General features: G+C 39.1%; 1 protein-coding gene across 2 annotated transcripts; it reads right to left on the bottom strand.

Annotated features, from left to right (window-relative positions):
* Nucleotides 1–7568: 7568 nt before the first annotated feature.
* C1QTNF3 (C1q and TNF related 3) lies at nt 7569–22769 on the bottom strand. 2 transcript variants are annotated; one of them, XM_051804579.1, is made up of 6 exons: nt 22582–22769; nt 17286–17397; nt 14939–15093; nt 11269–11398; nt 10480–10579; nt 7569–9387 (listed from the first exon to the last, which is right to left on the bottom strand). In XM_051804579.1, exons 1-6 carry the CDS (start codon nt 22663–22665, stop codon nt 9228–9230), a joined length of 741 nt encoding a protein of 246 aa, XP_051660539.1. In that variant the 5' UTR covers nt 22666–22769; the 3' UTR covers nt 7569–9227. The 2 variants fall into 2 exon arrangements, with proteins under 2 accessions (XP_051660539.1, XP_051660538.1); XM_051804578.1 differs by having other exon boundaries at nt 22378–22763.
* Between the last annotated feature and the right edge of the window lie 3118 nt (nt 22770–25887).

Below are 25887 nucleotides of genomic sequence, written 5' to 3'. Positions count from 1 at the left end.
CGCCCTGGCGCGGGCACGGGGCTGAGGCGGGATCCTGCTCTCGGTGCCCGCCGCTGTTTTTTATCCCGAGCCCGTGTCACGCCTCGTTAGCTGCGCACCGGCTCGTAGTGAGGAGTGGGCGTTCTCCCGCCGAACTCTTGAAGAAGCTTCCCTGTCTGACCATCCAGGGGTCACTGTGAGAGTCACGCCCGCCCCACCTGAGCTCGGACGGGGGCTCCTTCGCAACTACCCCCGCTATACTCACACCGACAGACCGGGTTTTCTTACTGGCTTGGCCCCAGGTTTCCCATAGCAGAGTCTCAGGCATCCAGATCCTTAATTTAATCATGGAATAAATAAACTAAATTATAAAATAACAAAATAACAGATCGAGCTTGTGCCTCTGAGTAGGGACCCGTAACAAAGGGAACCCTGGGCTTTTGTATCCTCAAAGTCTAAGCGCGGGAAGTCACAGGATGACAGAATCAGTCAGTGGAAAAGGCCTCCTAGGTCATCCAGTCCAAACCTTGAAGTCTGAATCTGGGGGTCGTGGGCTCCTGTGTCTCAGTGTCAGGTCCCCTGGCCGGGCCACAGCTCCCTGTGCCCATTTTTAGGCAAAGGGTCGTCAGTTCATGGCCCTTGTCTCGCGCTGGAGCTCCTGCCCCTCGGAGCTCAACCTGCAGCTCGCTGTGCAGTAAGCGTATTCCTCAGCACAAAGAATGTGAAAATAAGCACCCTGTTTTCGGAAAACCTCCTCAGCTTCTGCCCTCGTGTTTGGTACGGTGGCTGACAGCACTGCCAGCTGATCACCCTGGCCCCAGGCACCCCAGACCGCCTGGTTACACACTGGGATATTAAAACTGTTTGGTTTTTTTCACCAGATGTTCCTTTAAACAGGGCTGTCTGACCTTGTTGTTCTTGTGGCATCAGCTACTTACAAAACAGACATAATTCCAGGAAAGGCAATGAAATCTTTGTCATTGGATTAACCAATTGGTTTTTCAAACCTACACCCTGCTCCCAGTATTTCAGGTTACCAGCTAGCAGAAAGAACAAAGAAGCCCTTACAAACAGTTCTACGCTCATTTCATATATTTCTTTAAGTTGGTTGGACTACAAAAATATGTAAAGGCCATAAATATGAATGCAGAATTTTTTCTACCTCTACAATAGCAGAAGAGTTGCCAGAATACCCTTTATTTTCCAGGTAGACACCAGCTCCTGTAATCCAGGCACTGATTGTATCCACTGCTGTGAAAGGACCAGGAGAAAAGTATCTGCATTTTCATTCAAATGCAGCTGCCTCGTTTTGTTTGTTATCCATCTCCCTTAGATACACTATTCCATATAAAGGTTTGTTTTCACAGACATTATCATGTTGTTGTAGCACTGTGTTTCTCTAAATACTTTTCAGTTTCATTTGTCCCGTCACACCTTGGAGTTTGTATTGAATACAAACAGGCAATTTCGATTGTGTCACCTTCTTTCATTTCACCTGATGCTGTTTAGTTTATCACACCCAAATAATACCATAATCACACACTGGATAATGTCTGGATTGTGCTGTGGTTTAAGTGAGCAGTCCTTTGCACCTGCTAATTTGTTGTCATCCGCAATTACAGTGGGTACTCTGTGGCAGAAGCATTCAAGTCAGGACCTTATTGAATTATTTCAGTTTAAGAGAGGTGAGGGCAGCATTTTCTAAGCATTAAATCCTATTTGAAAAATTGAATTTTAAGAAACTAAGAAATACACAGGCATGAGAGAGAAACAGATATTCTAATTAACTATGAGATGAAGGCTAGTGATTTGAGTCCAGCAAACTCTCCTGAAGCAGCAAGTTGGCCAGCACAAAATATATGTTAAAAACAAGGAGTCCTCCTCTAGCATGGACTTCCAGTGAAAACAATGCAGTATTTTATTTATGCAATACCATTTAATATTCATCATTAATATGCAGGAGCAAATAGGAAGCTGTATGAATTCATCACTGCCAAGGCAATGAGTGCAGGAAAGGAAATTGTTTTGGGGTTAAATCTGCACTATGGGTGCAAGACCCCTTGTCATGGTGCTTTTGTGTGCTTTATTGAATTATATCAGTGAATTGCTGTCTATATCAGTGTTAAAAAATGAAATTATATATACTGTGTGCTATATAAACATTTCTTGCAGAGGTACAGGCACTTCTACAATACAGGCTGGCTACAATGCATGCCAGACTTTTACAGATGGTCTCAGATTTTTTGGTTAAAATTACTCTTAGTTTTCAGTCCTTCGAAAAAATACCAAGGCAGCAATGTGAAGTTATAGCTGTACACAAAACCTTGATTCTCCCCTTTTATGTGTTTACGGTTTCAAATTTAGTCCATCCTAATACATGTTCAAAGAAATACTGGTATCTGTAGAGTTTGGGTTTTTTTTGTTAAATGCAAAAGCAAGAATTGCTCACATCTGTTATAATATTCCAAGTCTTGATAATTATGTAATTGCTTAAAAATGTAACTAGTAAGTCATGACGTAAGGTGAACCTTTTCTAGTAAATTCAAACATATCAGCATTAAACTGAATTTGAGACCTTCAAAGATTCTCATGGAATTTATGATGGTATTTTTCTGTCCCAAGTTTATCAAAGCTTTCAGGTATGTTTGTTCTATCCCAAAGCCTACATTTATGCCTTGCCTGAATAGAAGCTGTGCTCCATTCATAACACTTTTTGATATCCACAAAGATGTTGCAGGTGGTACTCCACATTTCTGACCTCATATTGCGTACTGTTGTGACACACTGTCCCCTGTACAATGTGCTTGTCAAATCCAGCACCTTAATCTCTGCAATTTCAATAAACTCTTCTGTTTCAAGCATCTCTTTGCCTTTCTGTGTTTCTCTGCTTCTGTGTGAGTGTGGATTTGCACATCACTGCTCACTCTCTTAAGTGTACATCCCATCTCACACAGTCAAAAAATCTATCCTGAGGTCATCATACTCTTCTAAAGTAGCTGTGAATCCATGCTGCTTGCAAATCTGTCTCTGTGTATCTGAGATTATGAATTATAGATTTAGAAATACAAACTCCGTCTCATCCACAGAAAGTGATTGTATAAGCTGCCTTGTCGTTAAAATTGACATATCCTAGAAAAAGTACTGTTTGTGAGTAGTTTATTCTAGTCAGTCATGGAGGTGATGATCTGGCCTTGCTGCAGTGAACAAGCTTTGCCATTAACTTTCGCAGTGCCCGAAATTTGCCCCTTGATACTCTTAAAAGTAGGAGAACAAATTACTGATGCCTGTGACTATGTTTTCTGTACTTTGAACCTTAACCCTTGTACCTGAAGCTAAATACTCTTCTTTCCTTTGATTCACAGCTGTGACTGTACTTCCATGATTTAGATGAAGAGAATGGCAAGTAGCTTTATGTAGATAATCCTTATATTGGATAATCAGGAGAAAATAAATATTTTCCTGTGAGTTTATTATTAGCCACTGTTGTACAGACTGGAAAATCTAGTGTTATTCGCAATTTTTTTTCCCTGTATACTGAGCTTTAGGTCTGTGCTGGGCACCACATGTACTACTGCTTGGCTACTCTGCCCTAAACTTACTTCCAGGGAGCCATTCTTGACGGATAATGATGTCTGCCACATTCATCAAAGACAGTTTCTCCTGCGTTGGTGGGGCAATGGATTGAGAAACCCTTATTTTTATGAACTTGTTCCATCATCTTGCCCCTGAGCCATTTATGTGTGCCTTATGGCACACATATAATACCTGTTGGCACACACATAATACCTGTTCTTTATTTTGTGAGCCTTTAATAATTTGAGAAAGCAAACATTCTGAGAAGCAGGTAGTCTTGAAGGGAAGAAAGCATTGATCTGAAATGGTGCAGTATCTGAAAGATTTTACTCAAAACAACCGTACTTCTACTATTTTCTAGTTTAAAAAATGATCAGGAGAGAAATTAAATTTCATCCTGCACTTTCAAGCCATGAACCAGGACTTTCAACATGGGAGAATGGTACAAACTCTGAGTTCCAATATCCTGGCCTGAAATTCTAGTCCTTATGGACTTCCTTGATTTTCATCAACTTTACTACACTGTGAGAACCTGCAGTGTTTTTTTAGTCAAAAAATGACTAAGATTGGAAAACAAAGCTCTTAGAAACTATTGTAAAATGGAGGTTACTGCTGTTAATTTAATTCTGCTGATCTTTCTTACATATTAGTGTGCTCTGTTTTCTGTAGTTATTGTGCTTCGTTAACTGTACATGTGGATGTAGTTACTGAATGAAGATTTTCTATATATTCATGTCTTGCTATCACATGGCAGTGTATGGGCAATTCCATATTCAGCAAGCATCCTATACCTGCTGCTGCACAAGGCCAAGAAGCAGCATGTGACTGGATGAGGGAAGGAACACACTGTGAGGCACATTCACAGGAAATGGAAGCTAAGATGTCAAAGATAATTTTAACATGGATATTTCCATTCTTGGTGTTGTAGCAATGTAATTCTTTTAAAACAATACTTTTTTGGATTTTTTTTTTTATGTCTGATGGATTGTTTTCAAAAAAGCAGAAGAATATCATTCCATTTCTTCAATTTTTCACTGGTTAACACAAAGAGTCTCTTTGTTCAATAAAACCTTGCCCCACTTGGGTTTTACTGTTCTGTGAATGTGTTCATGGAGGATGGTCTGTCCCATTCCACATGGAGATGCACAGCACTGAGCCTCTCCCACTGTCATCCTTACTGACTTCATGCCACCATCTACACACTGAGTTCATCCATCCAGTAGCAGAAGAGTGGCCTGATGAGTTACTTGTGTTGGGAGGAACATGCAATATCAGGAAGCTAGCATAGTCTCTTCCCACACCTGTTGCCACTCCTTGTGGAGCCTAAAAGGTACTCAGGAACACTAGTACTAGTGAATTAAACAGCAACAATGCTTTCCATGTCTGGGAGTTACTGGATTGTATTGTTGTGTCAGCGAAATGGATGGATTATGCAGCTGCATTAGCATAATGGTCCAGTGAATGCCTTTAGCCCATGACAAGGAGTATCTGCCCAACTTCTTAAGTACTACTTCAAAGTTAGCACGAGCCAGAGATCAGTCCCAACAGACAGTTTTGCAAACAGACACCCTGGTACAGAGACTGAGAGAGTTTAATTAAGCCTCATCAGCATAGGCAGATGGTAACTCTGGGACAAAGAATAGACTCTGACACTGCTTTGGGTTTTTGTATCAATTTAACCAGAGGGCCAGATGATGAGGCTTAGGAAGTATGGCTGTTTTCTCCTACTACTACTCCTGTTCTGCATAATTCCCTCAAGGAAACAGATAGTGAAAATTAATGGTACTGCAGATGCTCAAAGTCCTGCTATAACTGTGTGGTTTGGCCCAAGGATTAAAGGAACTCTCACCCTTTGGTGTAAGAGGGAACCTTGTCATACTAAGAAGTGCACATTCTACCAAGTTCTTTTAATTTATGAAGATATGTTCTAGATTCTGTGTCTTTCTTCACTGGTATCTGAGTATGACAACCAGCCTGGAGAACAGCTTTGCACACTTCCTTTTTTTGCCTCATATTTTTAAATCAGAACTGATCACTCAGTTTTTATTTCCTTTGGTTGCTGAAGTGGAGCTAACTTCAAACTAGAGAAACTTTGCTACTGATTCACCAAAATGAACAACTATGGATCTTTTCACACACTACTCAGTGACTCCCTGCATGTTTTGTCCTTGTGTGAATTTTTTTTTAAAGTTCTGAGCACAAAAAAAGTGATTTTAATTATATGAACGAAGTAGGAGGCAAAAAAGTTTTAATTCAAAACCACTTTTATTAAAAACTGCTTCAGAAAACAGCAGGGGATAATGTAGAACATAGTGAAAGAGAGGGAAAGTTGAAAGATCTAAGTGAAAAGTTGTGTTCCTTATTTTCTCTTTAGAAAAATATTTCTTTATTTAAAGCCTTCTGTCTGGCTCACAAGGTTTCCAGTGAGATTGAGGCTGCAAACTATTGTCAGTCTAAATTGCTTCTTCAGAATTGACTCAGTCACCCTCAGGCCACGGATTAGCCTCTGAAACTAAAAACACAGACTCTTTTTTTTCTCAGAGATTTCTAATTAAACTGCTTTCTGCTTTCTTTGAACACCACTCGTGAAACTGGGACCCAGCCCTATGATGCTTTCCCTCAGTTTGGTTTCATTCTGGTTCACGTATTTCTTGCACAGAAGTTGTGTTTTACCCCTGCCAGGGGGGTCCACCCAGCACCTCTCAAGCCACACACAGCCCTGTTCTGCAAAACACAGCACTTGATACTCCTGATGCAGCTGGAGATGAGCATTGCTACATTGCAAAAATGTCACAGGTAAGGACAGCAGTCCCTGGAGCTCCGGGGGAAGGGAGGACCAGGAGTGGAGGGTGGTGTTTCACACAGGGCAGGGCTCAGCTTGGCTCTGTGTTAGGAAGTGTTTTCTCCTGCCAGGCTGCCAGCTCCCACCACAGAGACAGGACATCAGCCCCCAAACCACAGCCCTCATGGCAGGCACGGGCTTTCAGGTCTTGCCAAGTTTTGGTTAAATCTAGAAGCTCAGGAGGTGGGAGCGATATAGATTCATCTTAGCAAAGACAAAAAGCCAATAAGTATACTCCAAATTACAGCTTTTCAGTGGCTAGAAGGCTTCTCAGTCATAACAAAAATTATAAGATACCACTTATTTTATAACAGAGGAAAAAAGTCTCTGAGACAGGACATTTTGCCTTGAGGATCTACTAAGCAAGAGGCTTGCAACTATCAGGAGCAATGGAAAGATGACTAAATTTTGTGAACATTTCTAGAAAAAAAATATACATTCCACATGACTTGCTGAATATAAAGCTTGTTAACGTTGAGGAACAGGAACAAACACACACAGATATTCACATCAGCTGCTATATTGTGAAGGATCTTGAAATTTGTGTGTAAGTTAACCATTTATTTAAGTGTTACAACACTCAGTCAGCAGAGATTGCGCAATAATTTTGCAGAGAAAAGACTGTAGAAATTTCATACAAAACCTAGAAAGTTTTAACCTCGATACAAAAAACTCTTTAGCTTTAATCTGGGGACTGAGATCATGCTGCTTTTCGGTTATCAGATGCTTTTATGATAATTCCTAGTCACTTTCCACTCTTAGCAGGCCAAGTTGAACAAAACTTGTGAAAACAACTCAAAACAGGTATGGCAAAACACTACTTTCTTTTATATTATGACCCTTAAAAGGGATAATATAAAGGAGCTGAAAATGAGTGTATGTCTCACAGTTTCTAAGTGCTTTATTCTGACCAAAATGGATTAAAATGGCCATATTATAAAGGAAAATTAAGTCCCCAAAGAAAACCTTGAGGATTTAAATTTTATGTATATATATGTGTGTGTATATATATATATATGTATATATGTAAAATAAATATATTTTAACCCTTAATGCTGGCTTTCTTCCATTCAGTAGCAAAATGAATGCCTAGAAAAAGCATATTAAGAATATCTTCATAGTCTCCAAATGGCAAGGTCCTTGGTACATGTAGATATGAACAAACGAGTGATAGTTTTGTAACCATTAATCTTTATTGGATAAATGTATGATTTACAAAGTAAGCTTATTAAAATAACATAGTCTCAGGTTTTGAAAACCTATGTGGTGCAAACCTGACCCAAGTTCATAAAGAAATGATAAAACTCATCGGACAACAGTTCATTAAAGCTAATATTTTCAGTGGTTGATGCATAAAACTAAAAAATCACAAGTCATAATCATCAAGTATCAACATGCATTTTTCTTCATACAATGTGGTTACATACGCTTGGAACATGTAAAAGGACACACAAATTCACAGGGCAGTTTTTGATTCATTTGCTCCGTTGTTGTACTGCTGATGTCTGCATCCAGTAAGAAAGAATTTAAAATAAATGTTTTCCTAACCTCACCTGCTTGTTATACATTAATGGCAGGTAATATCTGTTAAAACAGAATTTATGTTTCATTAGGTTGTGTGTGAGGAGCAGACAATACATTCAAATTTCAGTACTGACTTTGGCGCTGACTTCAATGAAGAGAAAATAGCAAGACAGAATTTCAGGTACCCAAATTTTGAAAAGGTGGTGATAAATGTTAATGCCAAAGAGTGGCCCAGTTTACTGGGACCAGAACTTCTGAGCCGGACACCATTTGCTTTCACCAGTTAAATATTGAACTGGATTAGCTGCTGCTGCTTTGCAATGTCTTTTCCTGAAATATTGGTTCTTGGAAAGCTGCTAGGAAAACTGTATCGACAACTTCACTGTTAAGTAAATATACAATATTATAAGGTACATCCTTCTAAAAGAGCTCCAAACACCACAAAGCTTGTGTTTCTTTGTGCTGTTGGCGTATCCTGGTTTCTCTAACGTATATACCTCTGTTTTGACACCCTGCATTCAGTTACATCAGATTTGAAAAGTTTTAAGGCTAGGAAGAAACATTACAGTTCCCCTGCCTGATCCCCTTCACACTGCAGACTGTATTACCTTACCTTCAAGCTGCTACTAAGGTAAGAACTACTAACACTCTTCCATTAAAAGAGAGAGTAAGCATAAATATGTGCTAAAAATCTGTGAAAAATGACACCAGATACATCATCAGAGGTTTGAGGTGGAAATGCAATAAACCTGAATCATTGACATCTTTATTTTCACATTTTTTTCTTCTATTTGAGGAGCTCATTCTAATCCAGTACAAACTTACTCCTTTAGATCTGGTCTCAACTGAGCCTGCTTATAATACATTCAGGCCTGTTTCCATGATGCAAACTTTAATGAACATGTAATAAGAACTGAATAAATGATTAGAAAAACTTGAATCAAGTGTTCAGTTCCTGACATATACTTAACTAAAGTATATTTACAGACAAAATTGACTTTACTGGGTAAACTGCTCTCTAAATTACTTAAACTCATTTTCTTTGTTTTTCATTCACTTCGGGAAAAAGATGAGTAGCAACATTTAACGATTCAATAGGTGCAACCCAAATGACAATACATATTCTGTGACTCTGTGTCAGCTACACAATGTATTCAGCTCATCTCTGATACACAAATAGCAACACATTGCATCAAGACAAGCCTTCTTGATCCTCTGATGTTGTAATGTTATTACACAGCCCAGTGAAAAATACCAGTTCCAAAAAAGATGTTTCCTCAGATAAACATCTGTTGGATAGTTTCTTCTTTTACTTGGTTTCAAAAAGAAGAAACCCAGCAAAGGTGGAGAAGCGTTGATGGTCCCCGTGGAGGGCTCCATTTCCCATTCGCAGCCAAACTTCATCTCCCTTGGCAAGTTTTAGGACTGCACTGTTTCCTGAAGTGTCTGCTTTCCCTTTGGATTCATAGCTGTGGATGAATATTTTATATAAGTCACCTTTTTGTTTCCCAACAATGATCAAGCAAACAAAAAAAAAAATCCAAGAAAGTACATTGTTATCCTGAGCAAAACTTCCTTGAAAGGCTGCCAACATTTTTTCAGCTTTATAAGGATATTTGGGCAACTTTCTACATTTGATCTCCTAGTCAAATTTTGCACCTTACCTAGTTGCATCATTTCATTCCTTTCTGAAGTTCTGGAATTTTAACTTTTTCCAGGGCACAGGAACAAATTTTTTTGTTTAAGATAAAACTCTGCTCATTCATCACAACCCTACAGATTTCCTGTGATGTTTCTTTTCCCTTGAAGTCATCCCAGCTAATTTTAAATGGCTCCAGGTCAGGAGCCTGATGTGAGCTGAGCCCCTGTGCTCCCAGCACAGTCAGCGGGCAGAGACAGGCAGCTCACTCCATCCTGAGGCCTTTCCTTGGAACATAGATACGTTTGATGTGGGCTAACCTCCTGGCTTTGCGTGATTGTTGGTTCCTTTGCTTCCACCTGTTGCCTTTTCTGACATCAGTGCTTCAGGGCAAAAAAAAATAGAGCACTTTTTCAGGAAAGATCTATCAGGAAGGAAGCAGCCTTTGGTGGTGTGCTAATGATAAAGCCAGTAAATGGAAGACCTTTGCTTCTTACTCATCCTTACTACTGCAATTTAAACACTTTTCAACTTAAAAGTAAATTGCTCTCCCCTCATCTCTAACAAGACTGTAACAGGTTGCTGAACACCTTGTTATTTCCTATATCTGACAGGCAAAATAAGGATGAAGATATATATTAGCAGAATGACAGCACATTACTACTGAACTCCATCCCTGACTTGGAGTGCTAATTCCTTTTCCCGGAGTTTGAGAAATTTGTGATGAAGTCCAGAATCTGTAGTGTCTATGCTCCAAATTTTAAAGCTGAGAAGGGCAAAATAAAATAGTTCTTATTGGTTATTTTACCATAGTGAATTTCTTAAAAAAAATTAGCAATTTCACATTTCTTGAAATGCGAGCAAGCTATCACTTCTGTAGAAACATGTTTTTTGCATTAAAATGGTCTGGCCCTTCACTTACCTATATAAGCTGAACACTGTATTACCATTATGCATCAGGTACACGTACACTTCCTCCACATCTTCATGTTTCATCATATTGAAAGTGAAGAAATACACTCCTGGAAAGATTACCAAATACAACATGTTTGCTTCACAGAGGGAGGTAATCATGCTGCAGATTTATGCTTCTTGCTTAGAAAACATAACAGCTGAGGACAAAACTGCCTTCCAGTTATCAGTGGGTATTTTGCTTCTGCTTATAGCATTCCAAAATCTGCTTAATTTTATTTCTGCATGTTGCAGGGGTTGTTCTTCCCACACCACAGCTGCATAAGATGGGGGATAGATGCAGCTGAAAAATAACCCAGGAGAATTGCAATGCCTCATTTCCAGCCACACATCTGTTGCAGGTCAGCTCACAGCTGAACTGGGGAAGATGAGGATGAAGAGAGTTACTGGAGGCGGAAGGCAGAGGAGGCAACTGTGAAGCTGCTGCTGCTACAACATCGAGCCTGTGGTTCTCTCATCACAGTGGCTGAAGGCCACAGCAAAGTCCTGCTCCCTCCCCAGCCCTGGCCATGCCTCTTCCTTCTGCCTTTGTGCCAGCACTAGTCTCACTGGCTGGCAAGACCTCTCTTGCCGTGCTGAGTTTTCAATTAATTTTTGTCAAAAGTAGGTAGCAAGAGCTATGCAGAGCAAATCTCATCAGTGCCTTGTGCAAAGGCAGTTAAATAGTGTCTCATCATTATTCCCTACAGTTCTTCCTACAGCTCCAAGAATTGCATTATTTTGTTTTGAAAATGCTTACCATTCACTGGAGCACCAAATCTCCCAGTCATGACATCAAAAAAATTCCCAACGTTGGTTTCAACACTACTGAAGATGATCCCGCTGTTCTGGTTGCTGAAGTGAGTAGCCATCGAAGCCATGAATGCGACCTGCAAAAATCCAGTTCTTATTCAGGCAACTGTTCATGAAAAGCACATGTGTAGAGCCATCAACTACAGATTTTTTACCCCTGTATTTGCAGTCTGTTTATTTTTCTGACAGAGATGTTCTTCTAGGGCTTGCTCCAAGGCCAATAAACTCCAGTAACAAAACTCCCATTGAACGAACCTGGAAGAGTCTAGGCTTCTTACATTCAATTGGACTATTCATGACTGTAAAGTAGGTGTATGTTCAAGTGTTTGCAGTTCAGAACCTTCACTTCAGATTTTATCTACTTTCAAGTCTCTGTAGGATGATGCAACAGAAAAATGGTGTTGAAATGGATGGTGTTTCTGACAGAAGTGTTTTATATAGTTTTTATACATTCTGCAATGCATTTACACTGCATATTGCTTTTAATTGAATGTGTGAAAATAAATGATATTTGGTAAAGTACATACAGATTTGTGTTTCTTAGCTCTAACTACCTTAGAGATGTATTAAGCAGTTTTATTAGTGGTTCTCTAGAAGTGCAGCTGCTAAGACTCAACGTTCACAGATTTTGTTCTCTCTTATCAGTTGTTCTCAGCCATGAAAACAGAGAGTGGTGGAGACCAAAAGAGGAAACTAAGAAAGTGTGAACTGTGTTTCAACTTCACATTTTACTTCTTGTCATCAAAAATGTTTCATAGGAAGCAGTGCAAAATGTCCACATTGGACAACTCAAATTACCCTCAGCAAGATACCAGGGAATGATCCTACCAGCTTGCATGGTCAGGGACAGGGGTGATCTTTTCTGTGAGTGTACGATCCCCCCTCATCTGACTGTCAGTAAATGGGGTACAGGCAGAATTGCTGAAGTTTGTTGCCAGAAGGTCACATAAAGACTTGTCTATTTATTTTTATCTCAGCATTTTACATGAGAAGTATTCACCCACAGTTGTTACAGCCCATCACAAAAATGACATTTTTTGGTGTCATTCCAGTTACACTGGTATTTAAAGAATAAAAAACCATGCCAAACTTCTTTTGATTTCAGATCCAAATGAGAACAAAACCAAAACAGACAATCAAATTCAAGTCTGGATCCAACAATGGAAATCATTAGCCATCTGTTCAGAAATGTAAGGAGCTCCAGATGTGAGCTGAAGGCTTGGGCTGATTTTCCTTATCCCTGCATGGATGCATTTTCTATGATGGCAAATTGTTAACGTCTTGCTTCTCAGCCAGGATCACATCAAAGTTCATCATGAGTTAAAGGAAAGCAGCTGCAGTGACAGCTTGATGGTATTTGTTGCTTTTTGTCTAGATTCCATTTCACAGTCACTTTGACTCTAAGCTGCTTTCCTTGGGCTCATCAGAAGAGCTGAAAAAGATGTCCTTTCTTCCTAGGTCTCATTCAGAATTAACAGGTTAACAGTGATACACCAAGTTTTCCAAAATAATCCTGTACTTAAAACAGTATTGTATTCAAAAGTGTTTTCTCCTATACCTACCCAAACTGTAAAATTGTTAAGCATGATGCTAACAAGAAATGATATGCTATACCATAAGAATTTCTAAACACATCTGTTAAAAGCAGTGATGGCATTTAATTTGGAAATAGGTATTAAAATATGAGCTTTTTTTTTAATTCATCCTCTTTCATTTTTCAGTTTTAATTACATTACTATTGTTACCTTTATGTAAGAAAAAACAGTGATAGTTCACTTTAAAATTGCAAAAGGATATGTGTTGAATGGAATTATGTTTTCAAGATATTTAGCTATATCGTGAATTCCAGCTCATTCTTTAAGATTACTAAAATAATTCTTCTTTATTACAAAAGTCCATCCATTTTTAAAACTGTTTTCATTCTGAGTTGTATTCTGTGCAATTATCCCATCTTCATGCACCCCTTCAGGGTGGGGAATTCAAACATACACAATTCCAAGAAATCCAGAGTAATTTTTCCACACTGCACCTGTTGGTTGTACTGTTGATTTTACTATTAATTTTCATGCCTTTTATGAGGGTATAAAATATATGTGAATGACTGTTATTGGAAAACAAGGTCCTTCAGTTAAGAGGGATATATGTGGAAACAGATCAGAACATCAGAGGGTTTGAAGTGCTATTTATTGTTGTGCACGTGTACTTTATCCCATTTTGCCCCTTCTGTGGTGGATTTGGTTTGGGGGCTACAAATCAGGTCAAGGCTAAGATGATTCCACTTAAGAGTGTTTGTATGAGGGAGGACGTAACCTCCCTTATAGTTTTTGGAGATCTATGTACTCTCTGGTGTCTGAAGTGCCATTTGCCCAAGAGCAGTAGTGACTGTCAGATTTAGCCGAGTTGCTATTCAAGATCCTAAGAAATTATAATGGAAGCTTAGATGCTTCTCTCACATGTGGGCTGTCTGGAGATGAATCTGACTGCCATCACTTTCCCACACAAATGCACCTGGTGCCTTCTGAAGTGTTTTAGGATTCCCCACGCCAGCTGATGTGACCTTCAGGAGTTCCCTCCATTGTGGAAGATGGAGACCAGGAGGGATGTGTCTCAGTGGCTTGCCCCATGCATCTAAATCTTGCCTTTAGCACCCTAGCTGCACTATGTTATAAAGGCAGTCAAGTCTTCCTGCTATTGCAGATGACCTGCTTGTGTATTGCTACACTGTGATATACAGTGGGGGCAACTCATTTAGATCCCCTTTGCAACAGCAACCAGGGGTCTTAAGCTATCCAAATGCCATGTACTTTTTGTTGCTTTAAGAACAGGACTACAATGTGTCTCTGCTGTACTTCATGTATACATATACATATATATATATATATGTATGTAAGTATGTATATACACATATACAAGCTCTCTGCCATCTGCCAGATTCCTGGGATATGAAGAAACTCTAATGCAAAAACTGTGAGATTATGCAAACACAGTCTTGAGCTTAACATCTCAAGCTTGAACCCTGCTCATCTGGCTTTTGGGTTCATTCATAGGCAGAACCTACAAGGCCCTCAACATATTTAAGGTATCTAGAGATATACATATACAAAAATCTACCAAGGGGAATTTTTTAAAACTAGAGGACTCTGTCTGCACTCAAAGGTTTGAGACCATACTTTGAGGAGCTGGATACATTTGCTTCTGAGAATCTCACAAAGCCTGACAGTCCTGAGAAGCGTGAGTGACTCCTTTACTCTTTTCATATGCTGTAGGAAGCACAGTTATTATGTGATACAGCTTGGTAGAAAAATGATAGTCCCAGCAATTCTCCTTTAATAACTTTGATACTGGCTTTTTGCCCTCAAAGAGAAGCGTATGTGTTTCTTCCTGTCCATTTCTCAGCTGAATTCTAACTCTAAAGAAAGACTTAACCCTTTATTTTCTGGGAAGATCTGGCAGAGTACATTTGTCCATCAGGACAAGGGCTATATATGCCTCTTACAATATTCATTTACAGGGGGATTTACTTCTTAATTATTTTACAGTAGTAAGGTGCTGTTTTTCCGTGAAGGAAACCATAACTTGAGATTTGCTGCAGCCAGCATGAACCAGAGAATTTGTACCTGTAGCTCTGGGGGAATCCCAGGATAACCCTTCTCGCCTTTGGGTCCATGATGGCCACGCTCTCCCCTTGGTCCCATATCTCCTTTGTCTCCTTTCTCACCTTTGGCTCCTTCCTGGCCAGTTGCTCCATTATTTCCGTTGTTTCCATGATTTCCTGAAAGGAAACAAAGCTTCTGTTTAACTTAAATCATGTAATGTATTTTAACAGATAAGTGTGACAGGGTCCTCTTCCACCTGTTTGCAACACATCTAATCTTCAGTACCATAAACCACAGATTGGACTTTGATGGATAAGAAACAGCTGTGTGCTTAAACCGAAGGTGAAGGTTTTGGTGAGCAAGTTTCCAGAAGGACATAGACTGATGTTTAAGAGTTAACCCTCATGCTGTCTTGGTGTTGCTGTATAACCTGCCGTTGTCTCAAGTCGTTGCTTTGCTGAGGAGAAGTGCAAGAAGATCTCAGCAGATGTGGAGCTCAAGGAAAGGGAAAGCCACTGCCTGTTGACACACACTAGGTAGCCTGCAAAAGTTCTCTTGCTTTCCTCTGGTGTAAAAACTTACTTCCTGGTAATTTAAGTTAATTATGGTAGGATAAGATAACAACGAATAACTTCTTGCTGTATTTAAAACACATCCACACAAATGAAGAGTGGCTGTAGCATTAACTAGCTCTATGACCCATCTGTGCCAAAAACAGGAGAGTGTGCATTCTCAGACTGCTGGGTGCTTGAAGGGGTTGATGACTGCATGCTTCTAGATTTGAAGAGAGACTGAATTTTCGTAATTAAGATTTTCTGAGATGGCTTATTGTAAAAAAACTCATTATAAAGCATATTCCTGCTTCTGCAGTATTACTTACTCCCTGATGTTTACTGCGGAAATTACCGAGCAAATGTCTGTGCAACTGACAGAATTTTGAAATTGGCTAGAATTACTGAGCAATTATTATGCCTCCTGCAGCAAAAGCCTGATCTTTCAACTCAGGGGATTAATTAATGTCATCGTTATTCCAATTCTACCTGAACTGAAGTTAGGTGCTTTGTAACTCTGCTTCTTCTTTGATTATTCTCTCTGGTTACAAATTTCCAAGAAGAATAGTGTTGTTTGAGATCACATCTGATGATAAAGTGATTCTTCAGATTTTTTGCATTGAGAAAAAAATTACATCACATGAGGAAGATAAATGGTGAAAGAAATATAAATTTTTGTTTGGATAGGGGAATCTTTAACTCTTAAAAATAACAAGAATGATCTTTATGTAAAGCCAGAACTACTTTTATACCAGTTCAGAACAGAAGTCTGCAAGCAACACTGGATTCAATCAAAGGGAAAAGCAACTGCTGTTGTTCCCCTTACAGGCACAACAATATGAAATCCAGCAGATGAAGGAGACAGAAATTACAGGGTACAGAAGGTTGCTGCCAGCCATTTGTTTGTGGCATCCTGTGGTGACAAGAAAGTGGGACTTGGATACATGAGAAAAGGACTAGGCTGTGTCCCAGCATGTCCACTGCAGTCTCAGAAGTGTGGGTCTAGTATAAAATCGTGTCCTGCTCCTAAGAAGCCAACAATTTATTAATAAGTAGTGGGTCACTGAATTTCGTTTTTACTGTGATAACAGAAGATGTAAACTTTTGAAGATGAGATGAGTCTGTTGGTTCATCTGCTTTAGGAATGGTGATTTTCAAATCCCTGAAGGTAGCTGCCATAACAAAGTTACAGCAACATACAATAACTTTTTCCCTTCTCTAGGCTCTTCTATTTCCATACCATTTATCAGATCAAAGTACACACTTTTCTTGTGTATCCTGTTCTTCTCTGTGCATTTTTAATGGGAAAAAAAAAAAGGTAGCATTTATTATGGAAGACAAGATGAAAGAAGGAAATGAAGGAATTTCTATGAGAGAATAAAAGTATATGTGTCTTTGTAAAATACTGGCTAGCAGTATGCTAGATGAAGAAAATCTCTTGAATACAGTACACGGTAACACAGCTGGATATACAAAGGTGATCGCAATAATCAACTCCAGGGAACAAGTTCTTCCAACTTTAATGGAATTTTCATGCTGCTTTAAGAAGAGAGACTAATTTACCCTAGAAATGTAATAAGATTACTTTCAGTATGAATTTGTGAAAGCCGAATTTTAATAACAAACAGGTTTTCAGTGGAAAATACTTTAGAATATAACTGAAAATATATGTCTACCCAGAAATTATAGAAAAACTTGTTGCTGAATCTGTTCCCAAATACTGATATTTGGGCCACTCTTTGATATTTCATAGAATAGCCTGGAATTTATAGCCTGAAATTAGATTAATCAAAAAATTAATTAAAATTCATCTTTACCTGGCATCCCAGGGGGCCCAGGAGGTCCTGGGGGCCCTTGATAGAGTCGAACTCCAAAGTCACCACGGCAGCAGGAACTACAGTCTGGATTCTGTGGTCCAGGCTGGGGGGGCTAAGTGCACAAAAATAAGCTTTAAGTAGCTCATTCATGGAGGACATCAGTCTTATGCATGTTGGTTACAGGGTCTTCATTATATATTCTCTGTTTATATATTTGGTAAGTTTTCAAAACATTTCTTATCTGGGCTGAAATCTCACATGCTTGGGTTGTCCCTGAAGATGTTATTTTTTGAAGTTTTAAGGGAATAGCTCTTGAAGTGTTCTAAGAGCTATATGAATATTAAAAAAACACCAGCTTATCCTGTCAATTAATGAGGGTTTAGAAAATAAAATGATACCAAGTAATGAAATTTTGATGAATATTTCAGTGAGATTCCCATCCTGATCCCACATTTTAACTGACCTTGGATGACAAACAAGCTTATATACCCACAGGATATATTAAAAAAAAGGTTGTGCAGCATATTCCTATTCGTGATCCCAGACCTGCATATTTACAGGCTATTAAAGTTAGGAGAACCTAAAAAATTGTCAAGATACAAAACAAAAATTTGAACTTACTGCAACACATGGTGTTAGGGGCTTCTGATTATTTGTAGTGGTGACTGTGTAACTATGAAAATCTATTTGCCTGCTGAAACTAATATAGCAGCATAAATAAATGAATGAGTTTATTATATGCAGCACAGCTATTGTAGTAATAGCTTAATAGTAGATTTGTTTAAGTGCTTTTCTTTTTCATATTATTGTATTTATACTAATGGAGACTCATTCAATTCTGACTGGATTTCACAACTAGGCTTAGTCACCACAAATCTTCCAGTGGGTCAGCTGAGGTAGAGGTGCAGGGTTTGATTTTATTTCTCTCCCTCTTCCTTATTTGTCCCTCTTTGTTTCTTTGCCCCCATAATTCTTTGCTAATATCCTGAGATGCAGTTCTTAAAATCTAGAGAGGGATAATTACACCGATCCAACCTCTACTTTTCTCTAATAATTCTACTATTTGTCTTCCTCCTCTTTCTTTACCTTCATCTTTAGCTCTGATAAATTACTTTCCTAATGCAGACTTACTGGTTTAATGGTAGCAAATGAGCCTCTGGTGGGATGAGAGCTGTCAAATGAACACACAGATATGCTTATTTCTGCCCTCAGCGTCATCAGCCAACTTCATCTGAAACACTAAAGCTGCGTTTTGAACGATAGCAAACACACCCCCAGAATTCATTAATTTCAGGAGGCTTTGGAGTTTATGGATTCAGAAAACACCTTTCATGCCACAACCAAAATACTGCAACTCCTCCACTGGGACATATGTATGGTCTCTCCAGCTGGAACCAACGATGGTGGAGTTACAATGGGAATAAAGGCTGACTTGACAGCTAAACAAGTATCCTTCATATTCAAAGAGTTATGGAAATGTTAAGGCTTGCCAATGGGCAGAAGAGCTTCATATTTATGGGTTTGGTCAAGGCTATGCTTTTTAGCTTAATTCTGGACAAGGTCCATATTTTCTGAGAAAAATGAGTTCTGACTCTTGCACTGTCTGTTCCCAGAGAAACTCTTTGTATGTTTCTTGCTGTTTTGTGTCTCCTAGTTGTTAGGAAGAACATAACTGACAATCACCCAGTATACTGTTTATAATTTTCCTACTATGGGAGAAGAAGTAGGCCTACTTTTCATCTCGTTTTCAGTCCTTAAAAGGGAGACAAGTACAGGAGGACTGGAATTGTGCAAACATTTTGTACCCCCTAAAATAATGATAATTGTTGCACTGAGATTAAAATATCCGTTTCTTTTTAGATAGTAGTTCATATTCATGTTAAATGGGAAGGCAAACTGTATACACACCTGCCAAGAGCAAATAAGTCATACAAGCCTAGAGATACCCAAAGACTTGGAACTGTGGATTTTTGGTAAGGGAAGACATGAATCCAGCAAAGTAGACTGCATGTGAGACTCTCTCAAGTCTGCCTGCAGGTATGATTTGTCTTTATCACACAATGCACTGAAATCCTAACCAACATTATTAGCTAACCAGCTGTGTTATCATAAAAAATGAACTAGTGCCAGTCATAAACAAGTGCTGTTTGGCATTACCTTGAAAAAAGCTCAGCAGGTTTCTACATGTGAAATGAGGCAAGTCCTGCCAGTCTGTTTGTATGCAAATAGTTCCACTGACTTCAAAATAACTACTTATGCAAGTCATAAAGTAATATTAACTCATTATCTTTTCACTGATCTTTTCACTAAGAGGAAAAAATGTTCACAATCAGCTGCCAAATATAATGAATATTCAGGATACTCTTTTGATCTCTAAAAACAGAGAACTTCATGAAGAGTATATTTAAAGGAAAAATGTGTTCCTAAAGTAAAATTACACTCAAATGTGACACAGAGATTAATTACAATCTACTTGCCAAAGGCGTTCTGTGTAGCCATTTGTGCATAAATTTTATCACACAGTGAATCTTTGGCTTTACTCTCAGAACATAAATATGATTTAGGAGCTTGAGAAATGCATCTGCCACACTGATATCCTAATACAGATAGAAAACTGGAAATATTTCTGAGGTTATTTGCTAAATTTCCTGTGATTTAGTATGTAGGAGAAATTTCTGGGCAACAGATGGTCTATAAAATCCCCTCAATTTAAATCTGTGAACGAATCATAATTGGAGACCCAGTCCTTTTTAACTTCGTGATTAATTTTGTGAGTTTCTGTTTTATGGTCTAAGACAATTCAGAAAAGGAGTAATGCACCTCCACAATTCTTGGCTCCTGTTCTGTAAAACAGTGTGCCTCTGTGGGCACTAGCACCCTCCATGCATCCTCTCTAAGCAAAGAAACAAACAAAAGTTGCCAAAATTCAGGGTAAAACACTGCTTGGATGAAGAATATCTAGAGACTTTGAAAGAACAACCTGAAAAGGAAAAACGGTCTGTCATGGCTCCCCATAGTCACTAAGAGTTCTTGTGCTTGAGAAACGTATATTATATTTCACATAAGTTAACAGCAGTGTGGAAACTGGCCTTGCACCCAGTGCAGCAAAGATAACAGCAAAGACAAATGCTATTGTCTCTGTTCCACAACAAAAAATGGGTCCTTTAAAACACTTTAACAAGAGGGTAAAATTCTCCAGCCTAAGTTCTCTCTAGCTGGGTAAAGCAACTCCACCTAAAACAACCACGAAAGTAGGAACTTAAGGATTGAACAGTTTCCACATAACTCAAGAGGAAGAGACAGGTTTGACATGAATTAAAACATGTCAGTGCCACCTTTGTTTTTAATCTGCCTAGAAATTCCTGGAGTCTGGAACTGGAAAACACCTATTACGTAAGCCACTCTGTGACTGATTATCCCTGTCATGCATCTGTTAGTGCTCCATTTCATTCTAGTAAGCCAAAAATTGCATCATTCCCAAAAAAAGAATGCTTCTTATAGAGGGTCTGGCAGGTAAGTGACTGCCATCAGCTGTACTCAGACTCACTGGGCTCATTTTTAATGTCACAACCTCTTCCCCCAGCAGGCAACTCCAAACATACTGCATTAAACCCTCTGACGAGAGACACATGCATCCCAAACACAATGACACTTTCCATGAGGGAGAGTTTGACCCCTATAAAGTTATAATTTTGTATTAAATCCTGAAATTATGTATTAAATCTGAACTTATGTTGATTTAAAAGGGAGTCTTTTTAGATGCCAATAGTGTATAGTATGTAGAAAGCAGCTGTAGAGAGGACTGCACACACTAGCTGGCTCTTTGGACTGTGCACCTGATGTTTTACACTGTTTATATACTGCAAGCACAATATAACATGCCTACAGTTAAAATATCTGCTTTGCTGAATGCACTGGAGGAACATTTAGCTCCTGCCCAAGAAGTACAAAATGCATCCCACCCAAGAAGTACAAAATACAAGGCATTATAAAATTTAAATACAGGGAATACAGTGGTGTATTAAACCTATTCCTGTATTTGTATGTGTTTCAGTTCTTCAAGCCTAGGACAGGATTAAAATCAAATCTCTTCTTTGCTTATCATGATGCAGGTTATTATTCAACACTTGTCTGCATGTCCTTGATCTTGGCAATTCAAAATATCATAGTTTGATCTGAAAGAGTTTTAAAAAACCCCAATGATAAAAGTTGAACTGAAATGTTTCAGGACTGAAACATTTTTATCAGCTAGAGGAATAAAACACTCATGTTCTAAAAAACATTGGTAAGAAAAAAGCTTTGAGTGCAATTTTGTTTTGCCTAGTGCTAGAAAAACTTCATCTTCTGCCCTCCAGATTTTTTTCTTTTAAATTTCTACTGCAATATTTTATATATAATCAAGTTATAACATTTTCCCTTTGATGTAAGCTAATGACTACAGTATCTAAAGTGGCATGAAAGGCATAAAAAGATTCCCAGTTTAAAAGGCAGATACTGAAGATGATTAGACTTTCACTGTGAGTCTTTTTCTTCTGAAACTCTCTCAAGTTGATATACATTATTAAATCTATTCATTACATTAGTACCTGTTTTTTTTCAAGCTACCCCTTAGAATAAAATTTTTGAACACTCAGAATTTCATTATGTTTCTTTCAAGCTCAAAAAATATACTTTATATACGTCATTTTCAAGTAAAGTTATTGTCTGCTAATTGAATCTTTCCAAATACCTCTAGAACTCTGTATTTTCCTGTCACATCCCTATGAGTTAGAAAATTCTAAAACTTTAATATTTTAAATAAGTAATACCTTGGAATAATTAAGAGACTATATATCAGAATATATGATTTCACAGGTTCACATTTTCATCAGAACAAAGGGTTGCTGTCTATGTTGAAACCAGTGTCCCCAACCACTGCTGGTTCTACCAGCTAATTAAAAGATCCTATAAAGCAACTCAGCAGGATACAGACCAATACACAGCTTTAATAACAACTATTTCATAAATATATCACTAATAATATTAGCAAAAAAAAAAAAATAAAATATCTCATTAGCTTTAAAGATATCTTTAGAAGATTAATTAAGAGTACCTGGACTCTATCTGAGGTAGTCAGTTCTACATCATCTACCTCTGGTCTCAGGACTTTTTGGTCTGTAGAAGTGCTATTATCAACAGTCCACTCTATAAGTTGATTCCGCTGTTTCAATATTTCCCTGCTTCTGGAACCTTTATGACCAGTCTGGTGGTGACTTTGCAATATTTTGGCCACTGGTTTATAAGATCTTCTGCTCACCTCCATGTATTCATCTTGACACAGGCAAAATGGAAGAAAAAATAAAGCCAGTAGATGCCAACTGATGAAATCCTTCTCTGCCATGTTATTCAAAATAATTTTTCAGGAGTCCAGCAAATGTCTTGCAGAAGAACCTCTTTGCTGCACCAGGAGTTACGTGTTCCTTTCAGCTTTTCCACTAGTAAGCCTGGCACTGAGACCAGTACCAGGTTTTATACGGTTGCATGCAATAAATAAAACTAAAAATGCCAAAGTGACAGGATCCTTCATCCAAAATCAGTCATGCTCCTTTAAACAAACCAGGCATTATTCACCACTTCACCACCACAAGGAAAATTGATTTGTATGCTGGAAATGACCACAGCATTTAATGGACTCCTGTGGTTCCTATTTGGGGGCATTAAAAAATGTAGCACCTTTCCTTTGGCATGTTTTTGTTTAAGTGTGAAAAAATGTGATGGAAATGGAGAACATGTGGCTAATGGTTTACGCTCCTTGATTAGACATGGAAAGGCTGTGAATTCACACTCTCAAATGTCTTTTGGACACAGTCACCTTTCTTATTTGCCAGGAAATTCACACACACAACTGCGTCAGCCCAGTCCGAAAAATCCTTCCAAAAGCAATTAGGAAACAAAAGCACAAGAGGAGCTTTTGCATATGATCCTGACCCAATGGCTGTTTCTGACTACGCTTTTCATTCACTAAAAGAAAAATATTGAATTTCTGTCAGTTGGCCAACAGTGGAAGGAGACTGGGTAAGTAGCTTTGAAAAACTGGGTTGAATTCAGATTCACAGAGCCCCATTTCTCAGCATTAGTTCAACATACTCAGCCAGGCAATATTTTTTCCCTTGAGTTCCTAATGTTTTCCTAAATGCAATTGCCAAACCAAGTTTTATATTTTTGCTGCCAGGTAAATATAAATTTACCAGGGGCTTATTTCAGACTAAAAGAATCAAATTATGTATGTATAATAATAATACCCTTATTTTAGTTTTTGAACCATCCACCAATGTTCTCTAGAAAGCCACAACCACAGGATGCAGTTCTGCTTACACATTCACATGCACACCCAACCTTCCCAAGAGCAATTAACTCCTTGGGCAGTGAGAAACTCTGCACCAGTACATAGCTACAGCAACATTGCTGAAGCCATCAGTCCCAGAAATGATCTCTGGCCATGCAATGTGATGGACTGGCTCATACTCAAGTTATTCAGTGCTGACCCCCCTGCTTAGCTTTTGTCTGAGGCTCCTCTGTGTCCTCTGGAGTGCTCTGTGGCCCTAAAGTATCCCTCTTTTATTTCTTTTTTTTGTTTTTATATTTTTTCTTCCTGTTCATCTGTCTGATAAATGTCAGGGTCATGGTGCAGGGTGCCACAGTGGGTATTTTTAGAGCATGAGGCTGAAGTTACATGCTCAGGGATGGGATGCAAGGAAACTGGGAGTACCAGGAGGCTGTTGGGATGTTGGTGAGTTCTTCATCCCTAGAGAAGGCAGCCTCAGAAGCTAATGATCCAGAAATATTACCCAGGCTTAGTCTTGAGGAGGGAAACAGTGCACTCCGAAAGACATCCTGGGAACAATCCAGGATGTGATCAACAGGAAGGCCAGGACCCACCAGTGATATGAGGTGTTAACTTATTCAATAATGTAGAAAGCCTTAAGCTGCTATGGGCAGCAAAGCATAACTCCATGGACACTGCTAGAAAAATGAATTAGTTTCACCTGCTAAAATACCTCAATGCATGCCTAAATGCAGCTGCAAGGGACATCCACCCCATCTGTCTGCACTCCCTGGCATGTTACTGAGATGGGGATGAGCTGTGGAGCATCTGCAGAAACTAGGCCTAATCTCAATCCTTGTGAAATCACAGGAAACCCTGTGTTTGACTTCAAGTGAGAATAAGGCTCAAACAACATTTGAATTTGAAATTGTGAATTTGAAAGAGGCTATGGTTCTCCTGTCAAAATGGAAAATGAGCCCAGCAGACAGATCTGTGCAGATTGCTCATTCAGACCCCTGTAGATGCTGGAAGGGATGTGCAGTTGATGGTTGCTGAATGATGGTGAGAAAGTGCTTGAATGATAGTGAGAAACCACTATCTGTTTCATATTCTGATTCCTTCTGTGGGGAACAGCAGGACAAGTTAAATCACAGGAGGAGACACTGGCTGGAGATGAGAGGAGAGGGGTGAACACGTCACAGTCAGGGTATGTCTGCTTGTGTCACAAAGGCCAAGAGTACCAGTGTTCGACTCTATCCACCCATTTGTCTTGGTAATTTCCTATTCAACAGCCCACAGAGAGGAGTGTGGGACTGCACCACTCCCCCAAAAAGGCAATGCCTGCCCCCACAGACATGGGATCTGGGCTGAGCCAGCACGGGGACAGTGCTCAGGGCTACTGGAACCAAAGGCAGCCAAGGGTTTTTTCTCCTCCACCAGCCAAATGTGGCATAGGAGCAGAAACCTTAGGGCTCAATGTCATAAACATGACTGAGTTGTCTCAGCAACAGTCCCAGGAGCAGGGATGGCTCCTGGTTATCTCAACCCAGAGTCTTGCCAGACAGAGCTGCATCTCCTTGCCTCATGCTTTTGTTGTATTTATTGCCCCTATGTTGAAGATTTAATGGCAGGAATCTTAATTCAATTTCAGTGAAATCTGAGATTCTCAAGCCAGTTATTAACAATCATTAGGTAACACTTCATAGATTAGCTCTTGAGTCTTGCTTCTGTGTATAAATACCAATTAACTAAATAGTCTTGCCTATGCTTTATGACTACTGAAAATGCTGATTTTTTAAAAATGCAGATATTCTGGTTATTTCACTGGGCAAACAGAGGTGGAAAGGAATTTGCTGGAGAGTGAAACAAGACTTTGGAAAACACAGTTCCAGATTTTGGAAGCTGCTGCCATCAAAATGGGGTTTCTTTTTCAAGTAGAGAGGATTTTCCTGGTAGGAAGGGAGTTTGAAACCCCTGGATTCTGTAAAATTGGGAATGACTAAGAGACAAACATTAATTTATCTTGGCACTTAATAATTTGATTCAGCAAGTGCTGGGACAGCACTGGTGTTTTCAGCTGACATTAGGGCTTTCATAGGTTTCCAAACTCCATTCCAGGAGCTTCCTGTGGCAAATGTTTCCAATGTGAGTAATGAACATCCACAGCACCCATGTCCCAAAAGGGGAAGGCATAAAACCAAAGAGATCTGGGCTTCAAAGCTCCCATCTATCATTTCATGCAAGAGCTGAAACAAGCATGTTTCTTGGCAGCTATTAGGAAGAAGAAAGATTCCTTCC

Source organism: Manacus candei, unplaced genomic scaffold, assembly GCF_025592945.1.
Source record: "Manacus candei isolate 608988 ecotype Guabito, Panama unplaced genomic scaffold, ASM2559294v1 h1tg000061l, whole genome shotgun sequence".
Taxonomy (NCBI): Eukaryota; Metazoa; Chordata; class Aves; order Passeriformes; family Pipridae; genus Manacus; species Manacus candei.
The sequence above is the reverse complement of the archived record's forward strand: the minus strand, read 5'-3'. Positions and strand labels throughout refer to the sequence as shown.

Coding starts and splice junctions, on each gene's coding strand:
- C1QTNF3 (XM_051804578.1), bottom strand. CDS start 22,665: ATGGCAGAGAAGGATTTCATCAGTTGGCATCTACTGGCTTTATTTTTT. Junction 10,580..11,268: donor ATTTGGTGCTCCAGTGAATG/GTAAGCATTTTC, acceptor TAATCTTTCCAG/GAGTGTATTTCTTCACTTTC. Junction 9,388..10,479: donor ACAGTGTTCAGCTTATATAG/GTAAGTGAAGGG, acceptor ATTCATCCACAG/CTATGAATCCAAAGGGAAAG.